At 40.2% G+C, this 26,399-nt stretch overlaps 1 protein-coding gene across 6 annotated transcripts in view; it reads left to right on the top strand.

Annotated features, from left to right (window-relative positions):
* Positions 1 to 26,399, top strand: part of BCAS3 (BCAS3 microtubule associated cell migration factor) — a 1,340,542-nt gene that overhangs the window by 493,195 nt on the left and 820,948 nt on the right. For all 6 annotated transcript variants that reach the window (XR_008888692.1, XM_056556703.1, XM_056556707.1 and 3 more), the window contains exon 15: positions 6,232 to 6,496. Coding sequence is in view for 5 of the 6 variants with exons in the window: in XM_056556703.1 (XP_056412678.1) it covers positions 6,232 to 6,496 (265 nt within the window). In the remaining variant the exon portion in view is untranslated. The remainder of the gene's footprint in view (positions 1 to 6,231; positions 6,497 to 26,399) is intronic.

Raw genomic sequence — 26,399 nt, 5'->3', positions numbered from 1 at the left:
ACATGGGGGGCCTACATGGCCCCCCCTCGGCGTTTGCCCTGGATGCCTGCTGAAGGATTTCAGCAGGCATCCAGTTCCGATCTCTGCCCGGCGCGTGGCAGAGACCGGAAAACGCCAGGGCGTATGGATACGCCCTGGGTCCTTAAGAGGTTAAAGGGGTATCCCAGGCAAAAACATTTTATCTCCTATCCAAAGGATAGGGGATAAGATGTCTGATTGCGGGGGGCCTGCCGCTGGGACCCCCGCGATCTCCCTGCAGCACCTGCATTCTATGTGGGAGCTGCATCTCCAGTTTCGGAAACCTCCGGGTTTCTGGAACTAAGGATGTGACGTCACGCCACGCCCTCTCCATTCATGTCTATGGGAGGGGGCGTGGGGTGACGTCACGTCCCCAGTCCTGGAAATCCGGAGGTTTACGAAACTGGAGACGCAGTTCCCGCGTAGAATGCGGGTGCTGCAGGGAGATCGTGGGGGGTCCCAGCGGCGGGCCTCCCATGATCAGACATCTTATCCCCTATCCTTTGGATAGGGGATAAAATGTTTTTTCCCGGAATACCCCTTTAACTTGAATAGAGCTGAGCTGCAATACCACAAACAAACTGAAAAGACAAATAGGCGTGCTCCATAGTATATAACTGCAAACAGAGGGAGAAATCACTTCTTGTGAATAAGCGCTTACCAAAGCTGGTTGTGCAGTATCAAGCACAACTAATGATACAAGGCGTGATAGATCAGTCTCAATGCTGCCACTCCACAGTAACACATCAAACAACCTCCAGGAGAGTGGATGCTTCAGGCGCCGAGAGACCACACAGGCAGGTAAGTCTTCAAGACTTTTATTTCCCAACATGCAACGCGTTTCACCTCTTAGCGCTTCATCAGGCAACTGATGAAGTGCTAAAGTGAGAAACGCGTTGCGTGTTGGGAGATAAATGTCTTGAACTTACCTGCCTGTGTGGTCTCTCAGTGCCTGAAGCATCCACTCTCCTGGAGGTTGTTGGTTGTTTGACATACAAACTGAGAGCAGGAGTGGTGCTGTTTTCTTGAAGAAATCAGCTATTTTCCTCATTCTGTTTGACCCCTTTAAAAACCCCCAATTTATATTTTAAACTCCCTTTTACAAATGCCATTCTGCCACTTAGGATTGTTTTACGAGCTAGAACTCTTACATAAAACCTTTGCTTGCTTCCTCCATTATCTCCACATAATCAAAATGTACTGATCTCCAGTTTTCTGTCCTAACATGCAGCGCTACATATACCAAGCGTTACATGTAAGAACTTTATCTTATATGAACATGTTTGATATATGCATTGGAAAAGTTCTCAGTGATATATCAGAGCTTTACGTCAGGGAATAAATCTGACAAATCTGTGATGTAAACAGGGCCTAATATCAATAGTCCTTGATCAAAAATGTTGGTGTTTAGATAGAACAGTATTTAGAGACTTGACATTCGCAGCTGGGAACAGACATATCTGGGATACAGGAAAGACCATTACTAGCCACGTGGCAGTAAGCAATTATGTGTTAACAATGTCTGGGAGGTACAGTTTGAGAGCAACTACGGTATCTATACATACGGTAATTCACATACTAGATTAAAATAACCATTCTTTCTTTTAAACACTTGTTGAGAGCTGTGGAAGTTTGAATGTACTATGTTTACCTTCTGAATTATTTTTATTTTCTTTTTTTCATTTCTTTTAAGAAATAATTAGCAAGTGATTAGTGGTAGTTGTGTAGAGTAAATGTTATCTGACATGATTTCATTCCATTAGAAATCTTTATTTCTAGAGTGTAACATAACTGCAGGATAATATCAACAATAAACTTTATGTATAGCAAAATGTTTTGCAGTGCTTTAAAATATTAAGAAGAAGAGCACATACAAAATATCGACCAATAGAAAACAATTAGATTTACAATCTATTGGTATATTAAAAGGCTTTATGTACTAAGGTTAAGTAGTATTCTCTAAGCATATTAAGGAATCCTTTTTTTAAGCACTTTGGGCAAGTTTAGAAGTTTTCAGCTTAGTAATTGCCCCACAATTTGCAGTGTTTAAAATTACCTAAATTCAAAGGCATATTGCAAAGCCTCAACCTCTTAAAGGGGTTGTGCGCTGCCCTAATTTTCGGAGCTCCGCTCACAGCGTCCGGAATTTCATTACTCCGAACGCTGTGTGCGGGCTTCCGTGTTCGCGGCCGCCGGGCGTGACGTCACGCCCGGCCCCTCGTGACATCTCGCCCGCCCCCTCGTGACGTCACGCCCGCCCCCTCTACCAAAGTCTATGGGAAGGGGGTGTGACAGCGGTCGCGCCCCCTTCCCATAGACTTTCGTTGAGGGGGTGGGCGAGATGTCACGAGGGGGTGGGCGAGACGTCGCGAGGGGCCGGGCGTGACGCCACCCCCGGCGGCTGCGAACACGGAAGCCCGCACACAGCGTTCGGAGTAATGAACTTCCGGACGCTGTGAGCGGAGCTCCGAAAGTCAGGGCAGCGCACAACCCCTTTAACTCAAATGTCAAGGAGGTGGTTCTTATAGCATCCTTCTTCTCTACCACACCACTGCCTTCCTTGACTGACTGATTTACAGGGTTCGGACTTGCTTGCTGTGGCTTAGCATCACCTTCCTGACATTTGAAGAGGTACTTAACTTGTGCCAGAAAGTTAAATAGATTTTCAAATTACATTTGTTTAAAAATCTTAATCCTTCCAGTACTTATCAGCTGCTGTATGCTCCAGAGAAAGTTGTGTAGTTCTTTCCAGTCTGACCACAGTGTCCTCTGCTGACACCTCTGTCCATGTCAGGAACTGTCCCGAACAGGAGAGGTTTGCCATAGGAATTAGCTCCTGCTCAGGACAGTTCCTGACACAGATAGAGGTGTCAGCAGAGAGGACTGTGGTCAGATTGGAAATAACTACACAACTTCCTCTGGAGCATACAGCAGCTGATAAGTAGTGGAAGGCATTTTAAATAAAATTATTTTTAAATAAAAGTAATTTACAAATATTTTTTACTTTCTAGCACCAGTCTATTTCAAAACATTTTTCCCCCCAGAGTACCCCTTTAAAGGGATACTCCGCTGGAAAACCTTTTTATTTTATCAACTGGTGCCAGAAAGTTAAACAGATTTGTAAATCACTTCTATTTAAAAATCTTAATCCTTCCAGTACTTATCAACTGCTGTATACTCCACAGGAAGTCCTTTTCTTTTTGAATTTCCTTTCTGTCTGACCACAGTGCTCTCTGCTGACAGCTCTGTCCATTTTAGGAACTGTCCAGAGTAGGAGCAAATCCCCATAGCAAACCTATCCTGCTCCGGACAGTTCCTTAAATGGAGAGAGCAATGGAGAGAGCACTATGAGAGAGAGCACTATGGTCAGACAGAAAGGAAGTTCAAAAAGAAAAGAACTTCCTCTGTCGTATACAGCAGCTGATAAGTATTGGAAGGATTAAGATTTTACAAATCTGTTTCTGGCACCAGTTGATTTAAAAAAAAAAATGTTTTCCAGTGGAGTACCCCTTTAAGCTTTGAGCAGGACATAAATCTGACAAATTCCCATGTTGTAATGATAAAGAAAGGGTGTAATGAAAAAAAAAATATGCTCACCCGCTGCTGCCAGTCCCCACTGCTTCCTGGTTCTTTCTTGACAGAAAGAATGTTGTATTTGTACATCTCCTCTTTTCCAAGATACAGGGCTTGTCTTTTTATAAGGTTTAAACATGTATATTCACACATATTCTATAACAGAGATATCATGCTGACACTCTGATTTCTGCAGCAAATGTGCAGTTTGCTTTGTCGACGATCTGAACAAAGTATTATGGTTTTATGTGACTTTTTTGTGCTGTGGACTTAATATCTATGCTGAAATGTTTCAAAACATGTATATGTGGCTGGGGAAACCTTATATATATATATATATATATATATATATATATATATATATATAATAGAATTGGATTGTCATCTAATTTGATGTGGATTATGACATATAAGCTAAATCCATGTAACATAGTAACATGGGGGGACATTTATCAATGTTTGCTTATGTATTCCTTTTTTTAGTAATTTTTTTCTTACAATTTTTTTGCTTATGTGTGACGTATTTATCAACTGGTTTCAGCCTGTTGATAAATTTCTTTCACATAAGCAATTTTTTATTTTTTATTTTTTGCTTTGGTAGTGGCTTTTTCTGCGCAATGTCTGAGCTGGAGTAAATTTAGTACGTTTTTTTCATGCCATGCGACTTTTTTGCGACTTTCGCACTTGATAAATCTCTGACCACTGCAAGTCAGAAATCACTTTTTGCTTTGGTAAGCAAAATTTTTATTTTTTGCTTAGGACACTGCACAATCAAAAAGTCACAGAAAAAGAGAGTAGTCGCACTTGCGACTTTTTTGCGACAATTTTAAGCAAAAAAAAATCTACTAAATGCTTTGATAAATCTCCCCCATAGTTCCTAAGGTCGAAAAAAAGACCAGAGTCCATCAAGTTCAACCTATAATCCTAATGAGTCCCTACTGAGTTGAGTTGATCCCGAGGAAGGCAAAAAAAAAACTCATACTAGAGGTAAAAAATCCTTCCCGACTTCAAATATGGCAGACTGAATGAATCCACGGATCAACGTTCTGTCCCTATAAATCTAGTATACATAACCAGCAATGTTATTATTCTCCTTAAATCCATCCAGCCCCTTTTTGAACTCTTTTACAGAGATCACCATGACCACCTCCTCAGGCAGAGAATGCCACAGTCTCACTTACAGTAAAGAACCCCCATCTATGCTGGTGTAGAAACCTTCTTTCCTCAAGACGTAGAGGATGCCCCCTTGTTATAGATACAGTCCTGGGTATAAATACATAGTGGGAGAGATCTCTGTCCCCTGATATATTTATACATAGTTTTTAGGTCTCCCCTAAGCCTTCTTTTTTTTTTTATTAAATAACCACAATTCTGATAATCTTTCTGGGTACTGTAGTCCTCCCATTCCCCGTATTACTCTGGTTGCCCGTCTTTGAACCCTCTCCTGCTCCCCTATATCTTACTTGTACACTGGTGCCCAGTACTGTACACAGTATTCTATGTGTGGTCTGACTAGTGATTTGTACAGCGGTAGAATTATTTCCTTGTCATGGGCATCTATGCCCCTATTGATGCACCCCATGATTTTATTTGCCTTGGCAGCAGCTACCGGACACTGGTCACTACAGCTAAATTTACTGTTAACGAAGACTCCTAAATCCTTTTCAACATCAGTCGTCCCAAGTGTTCTCCCATTTAACACATAATCCCAGCCCTGATTTTTCTCCCCATGTGCATTACCTTACATTTATCAGTGTTGAACCTCATCTGCCACTTCCCAGCCCAAACTTCCAACCTATCCAGATCCATTTGTAACAGTTCACTGTCCTCTATTGTGTTTACCGCTTTACAGAGTTTAGTATCATCTGCAAAGATTGCTACTTTACTATTTAACCCCTCTACATGGTCATTAATGAACATAGCCTAAATGTGCTCTTCATTAGGTAGATTGTCCCTGTTATTTAACAAAATTTTTGATGTGTTAAAGAGACATGTCAAAACTTTTGATCGGTTGGGATCTGAATGTTTAGATCCCAATGATTGGTAGAAAGAGTGGGGAAAAGCTTGCAAATGTGTGCTGCACACCCTAGCTTGCTGCTGTCTGCATCCACTTGCAGGAGATGTTCCCCATAGACTGGTCTCCTGTATCTAGATGGAGATCACAGGGAGCTGAGGAGTGAAGCACACAGCCACCTGCTTCTCCCTGTTTGTTCTGATGATGGTAGGGGTCTGTACACTCACACTCTCACCATTGAAGGTTTTTGAATTGTCTTTATTTCTTGTGAAAAGTTTTGTTAATTGACAGGGACACTTTAATCATTGTGATTCTGTGGTGGGTACTACTGAGAAGATTTGCCAGTTAACTATTATTTTATCATATTGTATGTTAATATTTTGTATTCTCCACAAATCAGTTTACATTAGTTTTTAGTAAATTTATTGGGATAAGTGAGAACGTGCATAAACAGTAATGGTATATAAAGCTGCTGTATAATGTGCATAGGTGTTTAATGTTAAGGACAGTTACACAATAATATATCTGATTTAGCATCTTTATCATTTATCATCTTTATCATTTATCATCTTTATCATTTACATAATACATAAGTATTTTTGTATTTTTTACACTTCTGTTTTTAGGTGCAGGACATTTGCTTCAGCCATGACTGTCGATGGGTAGTGGTGAGCACTCTTCGTGGCACTTCCCACGTATTTCCAATAAACCCATATGGTGGTCAACCATGTGTCCGGACACATATGTCTCCCCGCGTGGTAAACCGCATGAGTCGCTTTCAGAAAAGTGCAGGCCTGGAAGAGATTGAGCAGGAGCTTACTTCAAAGCAAGGGGGCAGATGCAGTCCTGTGCCAGGTTTGTCCAGCAGTCCATCTGGGTCTCCCTTACATGGTGAGTATAGTTTCACTGCGGCTACAGTTCAACATGGGTGGGCAGTCACTATGTTCATGGAGACCGCTTACTATATTTTGTAGGTATTTAAGCTAGACCACTTTCAGATGCAGCTGGAAATTCTTTTTTTTTATGTCAGTCAGCAAAAAAAATACATCTATTTTTATTTTAACTAAGATATGCAAAATCAGTGTGAAGTAGTTATACTTAGTTAAGGCATTCATGCAGTTTTAAAGGTTTGTTAAAAATGCTAATTATGTAGGAAGAAAAAGTTTCATTCCAGATATGTGTAAAATTAAATATTTCCTTGGTATATGTTCCAGACATGAAAAAGTAATGCAATGTCTGTATTCATTGCTGCTCAGCAAAAAATATTATATTATCCTAAGTTTTCCTCTTTGATTTTATTGCTTAGATGTTAAACTTGAAGGACTGTCATTCAACAACATATATATTTTTGTAATTTTTATTCTCTGTCATTTGGACAGGTCATGAAACAATATTAGGGTTTAACATCTGAATCCCCTATCATTGTAGCAAAAATGAGGGGGCCCAAGTTCCATTCTCAGCCAGAGAGTTGGTCACAACATTCCAGGCTACTGGTAACCAGATTTTAAGTATATGGGTTTGTCCACGTTTACTTTATAGTAAGAGCATTTGCTGTAAATTTGGAGTTCGTAATATACTTCTTGGAGGGATACCAGTGGGTCAGATAATAACAACAAGATGTCATCCGCAAAAAGGCTTATCTTATTGTAACCATGCGTGGGGGCTAAACCTGAGATTAAATCTGTTTGCTAGGGGCTCTATGGCTAGTACAAATAGTAGTGGGGAGAGCAGGCATCCTTGTCTTGTGCCATTGCTTATAAGGAATGGGTCAGAAAAATGGTTGTTAACAAAAACCCTAGCAGAGGGAGAAGTGTTCAAAGCGAAGGTGGATTTAATATATTCTTCTGGAAAACCAGTGTGAAACAAAACCCTTGTCATATATGTCCAGTTTACTCTATCAAAAGCCTTCTCTGCATCTAAAGACAGGAGCAGAGAAGGCATTCTACACTTCCTGGCCCAGGAGATGAGAATGAGAACTATATGAGAATGAGAATAAATATAGTAAACTTTATCTTCTGCCACTCCCCCGGTGTCACTGGAATCCACTGGCCCCAGTCTACTTCCAGTTTTTGGTGCCAGACAATAATCACTGGCTGCAGCGATGTCCTGCCTTGGCCAGTGATAGACTGAGCATGTCCTTTTTCCTTGTGCCCGGCCCGTTACATCACACTGCTGCTTAGCCTATAACTTGCAGGACATCACTGCGGCCAACGATTAGCTGAGCGTGGTGTGTTTTGTCGGGCACCAAAAGTCATAAGAAGACCTGGCTGGAGGACAAGGAAGCACTGGATGTTAAGTTAAAGTTCATTATTTTTATTCCGGAAGCCCTGGCATATAGGGTAAAGAAACATTTTCGCTGCAGCTCTCCTTTAAGACCTTGCTAAAAGATGGCTTAAAATGTGTGACTTTTGATAAGCAGTTTGGAATGCGAATTATAGATCAAGTTATTGCCTATACAAATCCCCTAGGAGAAATGAAAAATGTTTTTAAAAAATATTAAAATAAATAAATCCCCCTGTAATAGAAACTCAAATAGCCACCTTTCCCCATTTTCCAAATAAAACATGCAAACAAATAAGCATATTTGGTATGACTGCTTGTAGAATTGTTGAACTATTAATATGTAACACTATTATCAATCACAGTGAACCATGTGAAGAAAAAAAAATTCCAAATTTGTGTTTAATTGGTTACAGCATATCCCAGAAAAAAATTCTTTACAAAAAAAGAATAAAAAAATCCGATATATAACAATTTGGTACTGATATAAACAACAATAAAATTAGCCCTGACACAGCTCCTTAAAGGGCTTGTCCGGGAATAGGAAAACACAGCTAATTTCTTTCAAAAACAGCTCCATGTTTGTCTACTGGTTGAGTGTGGTTTTACATCTTGGCTCCATTCACTTCAATGGAACTGAGCTGCAGAACCACAACCAACCTGGAACCAGATGGGGAGTGTTTTTTTTTTGTTTTTTTTTTTAAAGATAGTAGCTCTGTTTTTCTATTCCTGGATAACCCCTTTAAGCAGAAAAATAAAAAAGCTATAAGGATCAGAACAGGACAATTTTAACCCCTAGATGGCACAGGGCATACCTGAACACCTTTACCTGTATGCCCAATAAAAAAAATTAACAAACATATTTGGAATCACTGCGTGCGGATTTGTCTAAACTATGTATAATGTTTATGATCATGCTTGGTGAATAGAATAAAAAAAATACCAAACACCAGAAAATGCTGATTTTTGGTCACATCAATGAGCCCTAATACAGCCCTGCATATGAAAAAATAAAAAAGTTTTATAGGGGTCAGAGAAGGGCAATTTTAAGCATACTGATATTGTTAGAAAGTTTGACAAGTCGTACAATAATAGGAAAACTATACAATAAAATTAAAATTGCAACAGGTGCAAAATTGCAGCATTTTTTTAAACCTAAAAAATACAAATATTTTTAACCCATGTATATTACAAATATACATATAATGGTATAAGCTACATTAAATAAAAAGTTTTATGCTAATGAGAGGTACACTATAAGGCAAAAAGGAGCTGTGTCCTTAAAGGAGTAGTCCGGCGCGCACTTTTCTAATTTTATCCCGTCTGGGCTGCAAAATATAAGAAAACAAACTTTCTCTTACCTGCCAACGAGCCCCCAGAGCTCCGGTACACTCTGGTACAGGTGTTCAGTCCCTGGGCTGTATTCTTCTTACTTCCTGTTAGCCCGGCATGTCACATAGAGCTTCATCCTATCACCGGCCGCAGCGATGTCCCGCCTCAGCTGGTGATAAGCTGAAGCTCCTTGTGACGTGCCGGGCTAACAGGAAGTAAGAAGAATACAGCCCGGGGACCGAACACCTGTACCGGAGTGTACCGGAGCTCCGGAGGCTTGTTGGCAGTTAAGAGAAAGTTTGTTTTCTTTTATTTTGCAGCCCGGATGGGATAAAATGAGAAAAGTGCACGCCAGACTACTCCTTTAAATGGAACTGTGACAAAGACAATTTGCAACCAGAAAGCTCAAGTTTGGTCTCCTAGGTCTGTAGAAGCGGTTTCCATTACTTTTACTTGTACAGAAAGCTGTTAGCAAAATGTAAATTTGTCATTTATTTAAGAACAGTAGAGGTTGCCACATGATAAAATGAAGCATTTATTACTAGCTTCAAGTGTTTTATAGAATAAGTTCTCCTTATGATTGGCAAAGGTGTTGTAATGACTGAGGTAGGTGGAAACACTGACCTGTGCGGAAGATGGCTTGGGCCATACCAGGGAGCGGAGTCTAAGGTGCCGCTATTTTTTACCAGAGCCCACCGCAAAGCGTGATGGACTTGCCCTTTAAATTTATAAAAGCCAGCGTGCACGCCCTAGGAGGTGGGACACACGCAGACAGAGACGGGCAAGCCAGTGAGCCCCGCAATGTGACCAGAAGGAGAGGGGACAGAAGGTAAGCGGCATTCCTGGGTTCGCATGCGTGCGCATCCCGCAATGTGAAGCGCGGCACTGCCGGCAGTGGAGGGCAGAGCCCTAACAGTACCCCCCTTGGGTCTCCCCCTCTTTCTGGGTCTTAAAAAGTTCTGAAATAAGTCACGGTCCAGAATTTTCTCCTCCGGCTCCCAAGATCTCTCCTCCGGACTGAAACCTTTCCAGTCCACAAAAAATAACGTCTCCCTCTTACAGTTTTCATGGCTAAGATTTCTTTGACCCCGTAGATGTCAGAAGAACCAGAAACAGGAATGGAAACAACAGGCTTTTGCGAGAACCGATTAATCACCACTGGCTTGAGTAGGGAGACATGGAAAGAATTCGAAATGCAAAGAGAAGAAGGCAGACATAGTTTATAGGAGACCGGATTAATCTTTCGTTAAACCTCAAACGGTCTCAGGAAGTGATGACCCAACTTGTAATTGGGGACCTTGAAATGGATATATTTGGAGGATAACCAGACCTTATCACCAGGAGAGAAAGATGAAGGAGATCTTTTTTTCTTATACGCTTGAGATTTCATATGGGAGGAGGCTTGAAGCAGAGATTGCCAAGTCTGTTGCCAAATGGACGTGAAATCCTGAACTAGTTCATCAATTGCTGGCACACCCGTGGAGACTGGAAGAGGAAGAGGAGGTCGAGGATGAAGACCGTAGACAACATAAAATGGAGAACACTTTTGGGCCTCAGAGTCTGTATGATTGTAATAGAATTCCGCCCAGGGTAAAAGATCGACCCAGTCGTTCTGTCGGGCCAAAACGAAGGGACGAAGAAATTCTCCCAGGACTTGATTTACTCTCTCAACTTGCCCATTGGATTGCGGGTGATTGGAAGATGAGAAATCCAACTTAATTTTCAGACAAGAGCATAATGCTCACCAGAAATTTGAAACAAATTGCACCCCGCGGTCCGAGGCGATGTGAGAAGGGACGCCATGTAAACGGAAGATATGCTGAAGGAAGTGTTTGGCCAGTTGCGGAGCAGAAGGTAACCCAGGCAATGGAATAAAATTAGCCATCTTGGAAAACCGAGTGACCACCACCCAGATGACCGTATTGTTATAGGAAGGGGGTAGATCGGAGATAAAATCCATAGCAATTTGCGACCAAGGAGTGTCCGGAATAGGAAGTGGTTGTAGATGGTCAGCAGGTCTCTGCCGAGGTGTCTTGTCTCGAGCACAGGTAGCACAGGAACTGACAAAGTCTGTGACATCTTGTTTGAGGTGGGGCCACCAATAATGCCAAGAGATTAATTGAAAAGACTTCCGAACACCGGAATGGCCAGCTACCAAGGAAGAATGACCCCAGCTCAACACCCTGCATCTCAATAGAGGTGGCACAAAGGATCTTCCGGATGGAGATTGCTGGAGGACTGCCGGAACCAAACACTCAGGTAGAATAATATGACGAGGAGTGGAATCCTGACCAACCACATCTGAAGACCTGGAGAGTGCATCGGCTCTAATGTTCTTGTTGGCAGGATGGAAATGAATTAGAAAATTGAACTTGGAGAAGAAGAGCGACCATCTTGCCTGGTGAGGATTCAAATGTTGGTCAGACTGAAGATACATTAGGTTCTTGTGATCTGTAAAGATGCTGACTGGATGTAAGGAACCCTCCAAAAGGTGACACCATTCCTCTAAGGCAAGTTTTATAGCGAGGATTTTCTGAGTTAATACTGCGCCAGCTCCTACGGAAGATGCGTCAACCTCCAAAAAGATCTGCAAATCCCAGCATGCCCAAACAGCAAACAGCTGTCTCTGCATGCTGGGAGTTGTAGTTGCTTACCTCCAGCTGTTGCATAACTACATCTCCCAGCATGCCCTTCGGCGATCTGTACATGCTGGGAGTTGTACTTTTGCAACAGCTGGAGGCACACTGGTTGGAAAATACTGAGTTAGGTAACAGAACCTAACTGAAGGTTTCAACTCCCAGCATGCACTGACATGCTGGGAGTTGAAACCTTCAGTTAGGTTCTGTTACCTAACTCAGTATTTTCCAGTAGTTTTGAAACAGCTGGAGGTTTGACATCCCCCTCCATGTGAATGTACAGGGTACATTCATATGGGCTGGTTTACAGTAAGTTTCCTGCTTGAAGTTTGAGCTGCGGCAAATTGTTCACCGCAGCGCAAACTCCTAGCGGGAAACTAACTGTAAACCTCCGCCAGTGCAAATTTACTACACTAACACTAGTAAAGGGTAAAGCGCCACATATACACCTCCTTACACTGTCCCCCCCCAATAAAAATGAAAAACGTATTGTACTGCAGTGTTTCCAAAACGGAGCCTCCAGCTATTGCAAAACAACAACTCCCAGCATTTCTGGACAGCCACTGACTGTCCAGGCATGCTGGGAGTTTAGCAACAGCTGGAGGCACCCTGTTTTGGAATCACTGGCTTAGAATACCCCAATGTCCACCCCTATGCAATCCCTAATTTAGTCCTCAAATGCGCATGGAGCTCTCTCACTTCGGAGCCCTGTTGTATTTCAAGGAAACAGCTTAGGGCCACATATGGGGTATTTCCGTACTCGGGAGAAATTGCACTACAAATTATGGAGGGCTTTTTCTCCTTTTACCCCTTATGAAAAGGAAAAGTTGGGGGCTACACCAGCCTGTTAGTGGAAAAAAATTTAAAAAATGTACGCTAACATGCTGGTGTTGCCCCATGCTTTTTATTTTCACAAGCGGTAAAAGGAAAAAAAGACCGCCAAAATTTGTAGCGCAATTTCTCCTGAGTACGGAAGTACCCCATTTGTGGGCATAAAATGCTCTGCGGGCGCACCACAAAGCTCAGGCGTGAGAGTGCACTATGAACATTTGAGGCCTAAATTGGGGATTTGCACAGGGGTGGCTTATTTTACAGCGGTTCTGACATAAACGCAAAAAAATAAATACCCACATGTGACCCCTTTTTTGAAACTACACCCCTCAAGGAACGTAACAAGGGGTATAGTGAGCCTTAACACCCCACAGGTTTTTTAATGAAAATTCTTCAAAGTTGAATGGAAAAATTTACTACCCTACATTTTTCATTTTCACAAGGAAAATAGGAAATAAAGCCCCCAAAATTTGTAACCCCATTTCTTCTGAGTAAGAACATACCCCATTTGTGGATGTAAAGTGCTCTTCATGCGAACTACAATGCTCAGAAGAGAAGGAGCGCCATTGGGCTTTTGAAGAGAAAATTTGTCCGGAATTGAAGGCCACGTGTGTTTACAAAGCCCCCTTGGTGCCAGAACAACTACACCCCTCTTGTAATGTAATAAGGGGTACAGTGAGCATTTACGCCCCACAGGTGTCTGACAGATTTTTGGAACAGTGGTCCGTGAAAATTTAAAATTTAATTTTTCATTTGCACAGCACACTGTTCCAAAGATCTGTTAAACACCAGTGGGGTGTAAATACTCACTGCACCCCTTATTAAATTCCTGTGAGGGGTGTAGTTTCCAAAATGGGGTCCACTGTTCTGGCTCCACAGGGTGCTTTGTAAACGCACATGGCTCCTGACTTCCATTCCAAACAATAGTTTTTTTTCCAAAAGCTCAATGGTGCTCCTCCTCTTCTGAGCATTGTTGTGCACCAGCAGAGCACTTGATTTCCACACTCAGAAGAAATGGGGTTACAGATTTTGGGGGTCATTTTCTCCAGTTACCCCTTGTAAAAATGTCAAATTTGGCGAAAAACCAGCATTTTATTGAAAAAAATTTTTTTTTTCATTTACACATCCAACTTTAACAAAAAGTCATCAAACACCTGTGAAGTGTTAAGGCTCACTGGACCCCTTGTTACATTCCTTGAGGGGTGTAGTTTCCAAAATAGTAAGCCATGTGTTGTTTTTTTTTTGCTGTTCTGGCATCATAGGGGCTTCGTAAATGCGACATGCCCCCCAAAAACCATTTCAGCAAAATTTGCTTTCCAAAAGCCAAATGTGACTCCTCTTCTGAGCATTGTAGTGCACCAGCAGAGCACTTGACGTCCACACATGGGGTATTTCCATACTCAGAAGAGATGGGGTTACAAATATTGGGGGGCATTTTCTCTTACTACCCCTTGTAAAAATAAAAAATAAAATAATTTACACATCCAACGTTAACGAAAAGTCGTCAAACACCTGTGGGGTGTTAAGGCTCATTGTACCCCTTGTTACGTTCCTTGAGGGGTGTAGTTTCCAAAATAGTATGTATGTTTTTTTTTGTGCTGTTCTGTCACCATAGGGGCTTCTTAAATGTGACATGCCCCCCAAAAACCATTTCAGAAAAACTCACTCTCCAAAATCCCACTGTTGCTCCTTCCCTTCTGAGCCCTCTAGTGCACCCGCTGAACACCTGACATACACATATGAGGTATTTCCTAATTTTAGGAAGATTTCTCTCATTTTACCCCTTGTAAAAATTCAAAAACTGGGTCTACAAGAACATGCCAGTGTAAAAAATGAAGATTTTGAATTTTCTCCTTCAAATTGCTGCTTTTCCTGTGAAACACCTAAAGGGTTAACAAACCTTTTGAATGTAATTTTGAATACTTTGAGGGGTGCAGTTTTTATAATGGGGTCATTTATGGGGTATTTCTAACATGAAGGCCCTTCAAATCCACTTCAAAACTGAACTGGTCCCTGAAAAATTTCGATTTTGAAAATCTTGTGAAAAATTGGAAAATTGATGCTATACTTTGAAGCCCTCTGATGTCTTCCAAAAGTAAAAACATGTCAACTTTATGATGCAAACATAAAGTAGACATATTGTATGTGAATCAATATATAATTTATTTGGAATATTAATTTTCCTTATAAGCAGAGAGCTTCAAAGTAAAAAAAAAAAATGCAAACATTTTCAATTTTTTATCAAATTTTGGAATTTTTCACCAAGAAATTATGCAAGTATCGACAAAATGTTACCACTAACATAAAGTAGAATATGTCACAAAAAATAATCTCAGAATCAGAATGAAAGGTAAAAGTATCCCAGAGTTATTAAAGGGGTATACCGGGATTTTTTTTTATTTGACTATGCTACAGGGGCTGTAAAGTTAGTGTAGTTCATAATAATAATATGGTGTCTTTACCTGTGAGTGACGGTTTTCTCACAATTCTTATATATTTACCCCACTATTTATTTTTAACAGCATACAAAATGACTGCTGTCTTGGATTTTTCTCAGCTTGCAATGTGGTCGAGACCTGACTCACTAGTCAGCTGATGACAGGGAGCCTGTCTACTTCAATGGGTGGAGGGATCAACCTGCAACTAATGCAACAGCTGTAGGCATCCTGATTGAAAACCACAGGTCTGCAGCTCATTTATGTTTCAATGGTTGGGGTTGCTGATGTGTGGAAGGAGGAAAATGGTATCATGGGATTTGTAGGCAAAGAAGAAAACTGAAAACAGGAAATACAAGTTCACAGAAAGCTAGCCACAGTGTTATGGTAATCTCACAGCATAGCCATTTAGCCCAAGACAAGCGCAGATCCTTCCTAAGCATGTCCATTACTGTCTGCCAGGTACATACTAAAATCACCTTATGCTGGATAACCCCTTTAATGCTTAAAGTGACAGTGGTCAGATGTGCAAAAAATGGCCGGGTCCTACACTGAAAATTGGCTGGGTCCTTAAGTGGCTACGGAATCCCAAGATTCCAAGTTTTTAAGAACAACAAAGCCTTTTGAGTTTTCATGGGGCTGGATCAGCACCATGCATGTATACAGGATGCAGAGACAAGGTGTGTTTATTTAGTGTTGTATTTTGCATGTTTTAAGTAGTTCAAATGACAGATATGAAACTTTATGTAGGATTCAGAGGGCCTGGAACAGACGTAGTCTGTAAATAATTAGAGCAACAGATGTGGTCATTGTGCTGTATCTGACATCACATAGAGTTCAGGATGGAAGTACCAGGGTACACCTTTTATCCTGTTGCCTCTGTTTTTTGTCAGAGGAAGTTACAGGAGATTATTACTGTTCCAGGATACCTAAATATATTTGAAGTTTTAAGTAGATTTTGTATTAAATATGTAGCAAACGACCTGTGACTGTTTCAAATTGATTAATCCAGAGGAAAAGCAGTTTGTTTTGCTGCGTAATAAATCGTTTTGAAAACTGTAACTCAGGACAAAATATAGATATCTCCTGCCACACATGACATATACCAGAGGTATTTTTTTTAAATAGGTTTAAATTGTTGGCTTAAAGTATAAGTTCCAATGTATTTTGGATAAAACTGTTTTGAATTGTCATTTAATTTTAGTACTAAATTATTATACATCTTAAGATGTTACAAAACAATTGTCATTTGTGAGAATTAGGCTTCTTTCAACAAGCGTAACACGAACATGTTTGTGTCCGTATTTCTGCTACAGGTCCTGGCACAACAGGGAGTCTGATGACCCAAACTGATAGCTGTTAATTTGGATCATCAGACTCATGATGAAGCCATAATACGGATGTAAGAATATGTGTATCCCACCTAAGTAAAACTGGCCTAAGGGTTTTTTCACTTCGCATTTATCTCCTTAAATGGTCACTTTAATTTCAAACAACTTCCCTCCATTTGATAATCTTTGCAATTCCTAAAAATTCTGGAAATTACTTTAAAAAAATGACTCCTTACCGAAGAAAAACAACTCTATACTCTTGACCACGGGGTGTCTCCCTTCCCTGCAATCTGTTGCACTTATGTCTGTAGCAACAGACTCCACAAGGAAAAACACAGAAAGTAGGGGTGGGGCTTAGCCATTGCTATGTGCAGAATAAAAAGAAAGACTGTATATCTGCAAGCAATGCCTGTTCTTCAGAAGATCTGCATTGTCCCTGAAAAGTAAACAAGGCTTCCCTCTTAGCTAATCAGAAACAGTAGTGCAGTGCTTAGTGTATAAAGTATAACGGTTTTCTTTCTATATGTAAAGAGTGCTGCCCACTGTATTTATACTTCCCCTCTCTTTATCTGCAGGCTTGTCTTAGGGTTTTGTGTAATCCCTTTTGAGCAGGGCTTCTGCTGTTTCTTTCAATACTGCTCACATAGCACCTAAAAAGACATTGCGTCAGTAACCACTTCTCTTCCACATGCCATCTATTGTACTGTACTGTGTAAATCATAAACCCAGCATACTCCCAGTCTGTTCAATCCAATGCACTTTCATTAGCACCATGTCCTGGCATTGCAGAGAGACATGTCTGTCCTGTGATTAGCCAAAGAAGTAAGGGTGGAAGTGTCTGTATGTGTGTGTGTGTGTGTGTGTGTATATGTATTACTGTCAAACAGGCCAGCTCAGAAATGGAGGAAATAAGAAAGAAAAATAATACAAATAGAGAATAAAAATATTTAGAGACAGGTACGCTTTAAGGCTGCAGCCTAGTTTGGAACTCCATGTATGAAAAGCTGTAACATTTTTTTCCCCATCTTTTTGTTTGAGTCATGTTTTTTAATGGCACCATTTTAGGTACACATAGTATATTTTTGGGGCTATATATTGTTTTTATGGTTTTTGTTTTTACAGCATTCACCATGTGGAATTATTGACAGTTATTTAAAGGGGTACTCCGGTGGAAATTTATTTTTTTAAATTAACTGGTGCCAGAAAGTTAAACAGATTTGTAAATTACTTCTATTTGAAAATCTTAATCCTTTCAGTACTTATTAGCAGCTGTATGCTACATAGGAAATTCTTTCTTTTTGAATTTCTTTTTTGTCTTGTCCACAGTGCTCTCTGTTGACACCTCTGTCCGTGTCAGGAACTGTCCAGAGCAGCATAGGTTTGCTATTGGGATTTTCTCCTGTGCTGGACAGTTCCTGATACAGGCATCAGATGTCAGCAGAGAGCACTGTGGACAAGACAAAAAAGAAATTTGAAAAGAATTTCCTCTGTAGCTTACAGCTGCTAATAATTACTGGAAGGGTAAAGATTTTTTAATAGAAGTAATTTACAAATCTGTTTAACTTTCTGGCACCAGTTGATTTAAATAAAATAATAAAATTCCACCGGAGTACCCCTTTAATAATGTGGATCACTGCTAATACAATGACACATATAACACCTTGACCCGTGAATTTTCTAGTTTTACACACTAAACCCCTTTTCTTTCAATCAGTGTAGCTGCATGATGGCTTGTTTTTTTTTGCACTGTTGGTTTAATTTTGTTGTTTATTTGACTTTTTGACCACTTTTTATCCAGTTTTTTGGGAGCCAGGATAATTTTTTTTAATAATCATTATGCAGAGCAAATAATGTGTTCATTTTATTGTACTGGTCATAACAAAATGTATGAAGTGGATTTTACTTCTCTGCCATAGCAAATTGTAAAAACTCTGCAACCACATTCCTGAGTACTAATGAGGTGACAGAAGGTGCCACCTAACACAGTCTGGCTTCTCAGATTCTGTGGTTGGCATTGTTCACAACATCTAGGGGGTTAAACTGGTAGGATTAAAGTTAGTATTAGAAGTAAGAAAGGGGGTTGTCAGCTGCATAATACAGCAGGGGTGTCACTGTAATTATTCAGCTGGCACAGACAAATAGCACAGCAGCATCACCGTGCACTAATAGTACAGCAACTTGGTATGCATGGTTGCCACTGTATACTGTATACTGTTGCAGCACATGGCAGGAAGTGGTTAAGGTGTTAATTTGATTATCTTAAGAAATATACCTAATGTACAATGCATTTGGAAAGTTTTTATATATATATATATATATATATATATATACTTTCCCTCTATTAATCTGCATTAAATACACCATAATCACAAAATGAAAACAGAATGTTAAAGCGTACCTGTCATAGTGCAAAAAAAAACAAGTGATATGTTACTCAGTACCTAATCCTGATCATATACATATCATTTTTATGTATCTAGGACCTATATATCCTTAACAAATAGTACTTATATGTTGCTCACTTGCTTTTTGTTCTTTCCTTGTGGGGAGGGTGTGTCTATCTCTCTCCCTCACTGTGAATGACTCATCTGCTCTGAGTCTGGGCGCAGCCTAGTAGTCTGCAAATCACTGCACAGCAGTTTTCATGCATACATTTTCTATCTGTTCCTAGTAAAGCTGGATGCTAATCAACATAGCTGTCACTATGTGTGTCAGTCAGCTTTCACAGACTCCTGAATGTCTGATCAGCTTCTTTGTCATTCAGGAGTCAGATAAAGCTTTGGCTGTTCAAGCATGCTGGGAGTTGTAGTTTTGCATTGCAACAGCTGGAGTTGCAGTGTTTATAAAGCACTGTGTTAAAGCAGTGTTGCCTTTAGCTGTTGCAAAACTACAACTCCCAGCATGCCCACACATCCTTTGTCTGTAGTTTTGCAAGAGCTGGAGGCACACAGCTGGAAAATGCACAGCTCTAAAACAGAGTTTTACAAAGATTGTACCCCCAGCTGTTGCAAAACATCAATTCCCATTATGGGAGTTGTAGTTCAGGAACAGCTGAAGGCTGTAGTGGTGCAATGGTGATCTACTATACAAGATACCAAAATACTTTACGGCCGGTATCCAGTATGCTGCAAAATACAGAGTAGTCTATCTGCATAAAGACAGATGACCCCCTAGTGGCGGCTATTTTCATTTTAGATTTTTTAGTAAAATGTATTTTTTTTATAAATGTATATTCAAAAAAAGTCATCTTATCAATAGTACTACAAAATATGAAAAGTTTTTCATAATGACAGTGCCTCTTTAATTTATTGAGCAGGAAAATTTAAATATTGCAGTGACATACATTTTCAGCCACATTACTTGGTTCTTAGTTGAAGCCCTTTTGGAAGTATCCAGTATTCTGTCTTATTGTCTATGCTGCCAAAAGGTTTGCAAGCCTGGATTTGAGGATTTTCTGCCATTCTTATCTGCAGAGCCTATCAAGCTTTGTCAGGTTGGATGGAGATTATCAGTGGAAGCCATTTTCAGGTCTCTTCACAGATATTCAATTGGGTTCAAGTCAAGGCTCTGGCTGGGCCACTCAAGGACATTCACAGAGGTGTCTTTAAGTCGTTCCTGTGTTGCTTTGGTTGTGTGCTTTGGGTCATTAGTTGAACCTTTGGCCCAGTCTGAGGCCCAGGCTTTCACCAAGAATATCTCTATTTAGCTTTTCTCTCTGAACGCAGGATCTTTGGTGCTCAGCCAGTGTGACCATTGGGTCCTTGGCCTCCTCTCATACCAAGGACCATATCCTCCTATTACTTGGTTTGGTTGGATTGCCTGATTGTTCCAAACTTTTTCCAAAGTCCTGGTCATACTTTCAGTGCAGCAGAACCCTTGTCTTTTCTGTGCCTCTACACAATCCTTTCTCTGTATCTACAGGAAGTTCTATCCCTCCATGTGGCTTCATTTTTGGTTTGTTAGCTGTTAGACCTTATATAGACAAGGGTGTGCCAAATCCTGTCCAATCAACTGAATTTACCACAGATTCTTCTCCAAAGTGTAGCAACATCTCGGAGATGATCAAGAGAAATGGGAGGTCTTCACAGCTAAACTTCCAGTGTCATAAAGGGTCTGAAAACTTTATGTTCATGCAAACATTCCTAAAATTACATAACAAAATGTAAGGAAAGTGTCTGAAGACTTTTGGAATGCATTGTATATATTTAAAGGGGTACTCCGCTGGAAACCTTTTTTTTTTATTTATTTTTTTATATCAACTGGTGCCAGAAAGTTAAACACATTTGTAAATTACTTCTGTTTAAAAATCTTAATCCTTCCAGTAAGTTCTTTTCTTTTTGAATCTCCTTTCTGTCTAACCACAGTGCTCTCTGCTGACACCTCTGTCCATTTTAGGAACTGTCCAGAGTAGAATCAAATCCACATAGCAAACCTCTCCTGCTCTGGACAGTTCCTGACATGGACAGAGGTGTCAGCAGAGAACACTGTGATCAGACAGAAAGGAAATTTAAAAAGAAAAGAACTTCCTCTGTTGTATACAGCAGCTGATAAGTACTGGAACGATTAAGATTTTTAAATAGAAGTAATTTACAAATCTGTTTAACTTTCTGGCATCAGTTAATTAAAAATTTTTTTTTCCAGCAGAGTACCACTTTAATGGACCTATAGACCCTCATGGGCCTGACAGATGGCAAAAGATTAGAGTTAGCTATCGTTATGTTTCTATGCAGGTGAGCACAGCAAAAAAAAATATATACATACTATATATATATATATATATATATATATATATATATATCAGTACAACAGACAAATGAAGTTTCCAGACATTGACTGTTGCTTTAACTTTTTATTTCTAGATAAAAATCCCCTATGAGAGAGAGAGAGAGAGAGAGAGAGGTGTTCAATTAAAGCGATAGATAGATAGATGAATAGATAGATGAATAGATAGATGTGTGGAAATGGAGATAGTTATGGTTTAAAGACCTGTTTTATTAAGGTAATTTTAAGGTAAAATTTGTTAATAAAATTGATAAAAAACTTTAATTACTGAAGTGAAAACAACAACTACGTTCTTTGTCTTTTTTTTTTCTTTGAAGGATCTTCATTGATGAAATGCAGCCTGGTGCTATTTTAAGACTATCATTCATTGAGCATACACCCTAAAATGTTTATTTTCTTTTGAGCTGGCACTTGCATGTGCCCCTTGTGTTATTTATGTCTACTAGTATTCATATTTACAGTATGTGCTTGCCAACCACATTCTTGTTTATCTGTGCAATGTGAACTCTTTTTTTTTTTTATCAGGGTGGCCTTATACTACTGTAAGGATGTGTTTAAGTCTTGACAAGGCTCAAAGAAAAATAAAGGAAGCTGTTAGCCCCCTTGATACTAAGGAGGTATTTCCGTTGCTCCTGCATGGCAAAAGATTTGTTTGGGTTATGTTATCTTGAAATACATGCGGGGTACATGTTTGTCATTCATCACTGTGCCCAGAGCGTGTTGTTGGCAATTTCAAAGCTAGGACACTGACCTTTTATAAGCTTATATACGTTCAGAGAATCATTGTAGTGAATTTCCGTGCTCTTCCTTTCACACCCATTGCTTCTTGAACACCCAGCTGATGAAAAAAGTTCCAAAAATAGCTTTTCCACAAAGACTTTTAATGTTGTTGATAGGAGGGTCAAAGGGAAAAAGCTGGCATCTGATTGTAGCCAAGATTGTCATGATACACTTTATAGGGGATTAAAAACAACTATGTAAACAAGTTGCACATTTCTGCAAAAGTCTTATTTCTGCAGGAAAATATAGCGATTTTCAGTGTTAAGAGCAAAAATCGGGAGTGTTGTGCAAAAATTTGCCACTTTTTTACGCTAATTTTCTGGTGTCAAGCATTGATAAATTCTGCCCCAAAGCATTGATCTCCCCCAATAAGTCATGTCTGACCTCATTCTCTAAACATATAGGGGGAGATTTATCAAAACCTGTGCAGAGGAAAAGTTGCCCATAGCAACCAATCAGATCACCTCTTTTACATTTCAGAGGCTCTTTTAAAAATGAAAGAACCAGTATACTGTATGTAACATACATCCTAAATACTGTATATTAAAAATAGTGTATAATCCTTGTGGTTGGGCAAAATGTTCCCAAACAAATTATAAACGTACGTGCTCAAAATAGTCTCAGAATAATCAGTTTTCTGCTTGTAATACTCTGTGTGTTTGCTTTTAATGTGATTTTAATTAAATTATAGCTACGCACTACACACCATACGTCACTATGAGAGGTGTATTTACCTGCTATGACGATTGAGTGTAGGTAGTATGATGAAACGCCCGGAAGGGACGTGAAACAATTGTCACTACACCTGTCTACTCCTGATGGCGTCCCGCTGTTGCTGTACTGTAATGCACCGAAAATAAAGAAGCCTGCTGCACCGTAACTGTGAGTGCCTCCTCAATCTTCTTCTTTGTGTTATGTTTCTAGAGGATTGAGCACCCTGATCGTTGCTGTTAGGAACCTACTTTCCCGCAGCGTGTATTAGTCAGCTGATTGTTTGAGATTGTGAGAGACGCCAGTGCCGGTCTTTCTCTTCTATTGGATATCTGGACAAACCCTAACCATATAGGGGAGATTTATTATGGCATTTAGAATTTTTATTTTTTTTGCTTAATCCAGGCAAACAAAATGTCACAGTTGCGGCTAAACACTTTTTTTTTGCAACTTGTAGGTACCCAGAAATTACAAAGCAGCCTTACCTTAGCAACTTAGTTTTAGTTTTCATTTTGCAATGGTTGCGAATTTATGAAGTGTGAATGTTGCACATAGATTTGTGACTTTTTGAAAGGGTTTTATTTCTAAGTCAGGTCTGACCTAGCTTACAAAACTGCCTTTGAAGAGCACTTTTAAAATGTCTCACAAAAAGTCTGTTCAGAAAATAAAATGTCGCCCTTTAGCAAAACCAAAGGAAAAAAAAACTCTTAAAAACTTAAAAACTCACTTTAAAAAGACAACAATGATTAATCCCCCACAGTAGACTTGCATTATACTAATTATTCCTTAACCCATTGGTTAAAGAAGTACATCATGTGTGTCTTCCAATGATATAGCAAGCTTGGAAGCTGAGCTAGCTTTATAGATGGCTGTCAGCAGCCAGCACCCACCAATTAGAGCTGACATAGGCTTAATCACTGATATCAGTCATTTGACCCAATAAATGCCATGACCAAACAATTGTGACATTTAAATGGCAAATTCATGTGCAAAACTGATGTTTGGTGTCTGATTGGCACCCCTATAATGCTATTGTGGGCAGTTTATCAGATGCCATGGCAGCTAGAGGCCTTCTGAAACCGGCCTCAGCATAGCTCAGAGAGCTTGCCTAGAAATCTTTTCCGTAGTAGGTAATGAATATCTCCTATCTATTGTTTTCTAGTTAAAGGGAACCAAACAAAAATCTTTATCCTCACCATCCTTAGGGGACATTTTTCCCCCAAGGAATGTTGAACATATGAAGTTATAAAGTTCCCCCAACCACCGCGTATGTAGTTCTCTGGGCAGGAATTTATATTTACCGTGTTCTGTCACTCTGGCCGTGGTTCCGCCTTTCATCTTCATTGAAGGCCTGCGTCATCGTTCTGTTCCCTAAGCAGACGGAGCAGGGCGGTAACGTGAGCCGTCAATCAAGACGAGGGGGTGGGACCACGGCCGAAGTGACGGGACCCGGTAAGTATAAGTCCCTGTCCAGGGGACTACATACTTGGCAGCGGAGGATAAAGATTTTAGCATAGATAACGTGTTGTCAATGGTTAAATATGCTAAAATCTGCTGCTTTATTCCCTTTAACCCCTTAAGGACTTAGCCCTTTTTCACCTTAAGGACTGAGCCCTTTTTCGCAATTCTGACCACCGTCACTTTAAGCGTTAATAACTCTAAAATGCTTTTACCGAATATTCTGATTCTGAGATTGTTTTTTCGTGACATATTCTACTTTATTTTGGTGGTAAATTTTTGGCGTTACTTGCATCCTTTCTTGGTGAAAAATCCCCAAATTTCATGAAAATTTTGCATTTTTCTAACTTTGAAGCTCTCTGCTTGTAAGGAAAATGGATATTTCAAATACATTTTATTTTTCTTCACAAATACAATATGTCCACTTTATGTTGGCATCATAAAATGGACATATTTTTACTTTTTGAAAAAATTAGAGGGCTTCAAAGTAGAGAAGCAATTTTCAAAAATTTCATAAAAATTGCAAAATCTGAAGGGACAGATGTTACAGACCTACAACTCCCAGCATGCCTGGGCGGTCTAGGCATGCTGAGAGTTGTAGTTTGGCAACATCTGTAGGGCTACCGTTTGGGCACCACTGTAACAGTGGTCACCAAACAGTGACCCCCCAGATGTTGCAAAACTACAACTCCCAGCATGCCCAGATAGCCTTTGGCTGTCTGGGCATGCTGGGAGTTGCAGTCTGGCCTTCCTAGTGGTTGCCACACTAAAGATCACTTTACTTTCACTTTCATTTCCCCCCCCCCACCGTCGATTCCCTACCTGAGTCGCGATCTCCGGTGGATGTCTGCGATGATCGCTGGGCCCCACGCATCTGGTCCTCATGGAAAGGCCTCCATCTTCTCCCCCCTGTTCTGCCCGACATCCAGGGGTGGGCAGAATGGGGGGTTTCCATGGCAACCCCCTGTCCTGTGCTGCCATTGGTCAGAAACTCAGTTCTGACTAATGGCAGGGGATAGGAGGAGATCGCAGAACTGCGACCTCACTCCTATCCCTTAGGATGATCGGGCTGTCACTGACAACTCCGATCATCCCTATTTTCCGGGTGATTGGGTCACCAGAGACCCCATCAGCCCGGAATTGTAGAAAATCGCATGTCTGAATTGACATGCGATTTTCTCCGATCGCCGACATGGGGTGGGGGGTCTCAGGACCCCCTCCGCGATGTGCTGGGATGCCTGCTGAATGATTTCAGCAGGCATCCCGATCCGGTCCCCAACCGGCTAGCAGCGGGGGACTGGAATTCCCACGGGCGTATCCATACGCCCTCAGTCCTTAAGGACTTTAAAACGGGGGCGTATGGATACGCCCGCCATCCTTAACAGGTTAAATAGAAAGACTAAAATCATCACTCATATGAGGCATTTCTCATATGTCGTAAGTAAGAAGCTTACGTTGGGAGGATCTTTTCATGCATCTCAAATGGAAGGCTGCAGCATATTTTCAGTGTAGGCATACAGCAGGATACATCATCCTTAGACTACCATTGTAAAAAAAAATGCATAGAGGCCTATGGATACACCACAGGTACACGTCAATAAATACTCCTGATAACATACATTTATAAAAACAAGATGTGAACATAGTCTTACTGGCATCTGTTTCAGTAAGTAGCTCCTGTGTATTGGGCCCTTACATTTCTGCTATTTGTTTTAATTAACTTTTTGTAATGTAGATTTATAAAAAAAAATAAAAAAGAAAGAACAGTAATTAGTGCTTTAGCAGTTATATGGCAGATGAGCAATTATTTTATGAGAAAAGTTGATTGTTGACCTTAGAGAAGGCTGAGTGTATCTTTGAAGTACTATTCAAGTTCTTCCCCTAAGGCAATTTTATTGACAGCAGAGGCTTTTCCCTACAAAGTTCATTATTTTATAGGAAAAATGCATTGAATTGCTGAACTGTTCCCTAGTTTAAACAGTTCCTGTTGATTTAAAAAGATATAAAAACACACACATACTACATACACATATTTTTGTATTTAGGTCTAGGAGGTTACAGTAGTCTAGGGATTTGCTAATATGGACATACTGTATACCTGTGTACCTTTATAGCCTTTTCTAGTTAAGACTTTTTGTCCTGTAATGTGGGTTTCTTGTAGGCAAATGAAATGCAGTGAATGCTTATTGATTTAATCAAGACAGGATGAAATTTAAGC

Source organism: Hyla sarda, chromosome 2, assembly GCF_029499605.1.
Source record: "Hyla sarda isolate aHylSar1 chromosome 2, aHylSar1.hap1, whole genome shotgun sequence".
NCBI classification, from domain to species: domain Eukaryota; kingdom Metazoa; phylum Chordata; class Amphibia; order Anura; family Hylidae; genus Hyla; species Hyla sarda.
This window is presented reverse-complemented; position numbering and strand designations above follow the sequence as displayed.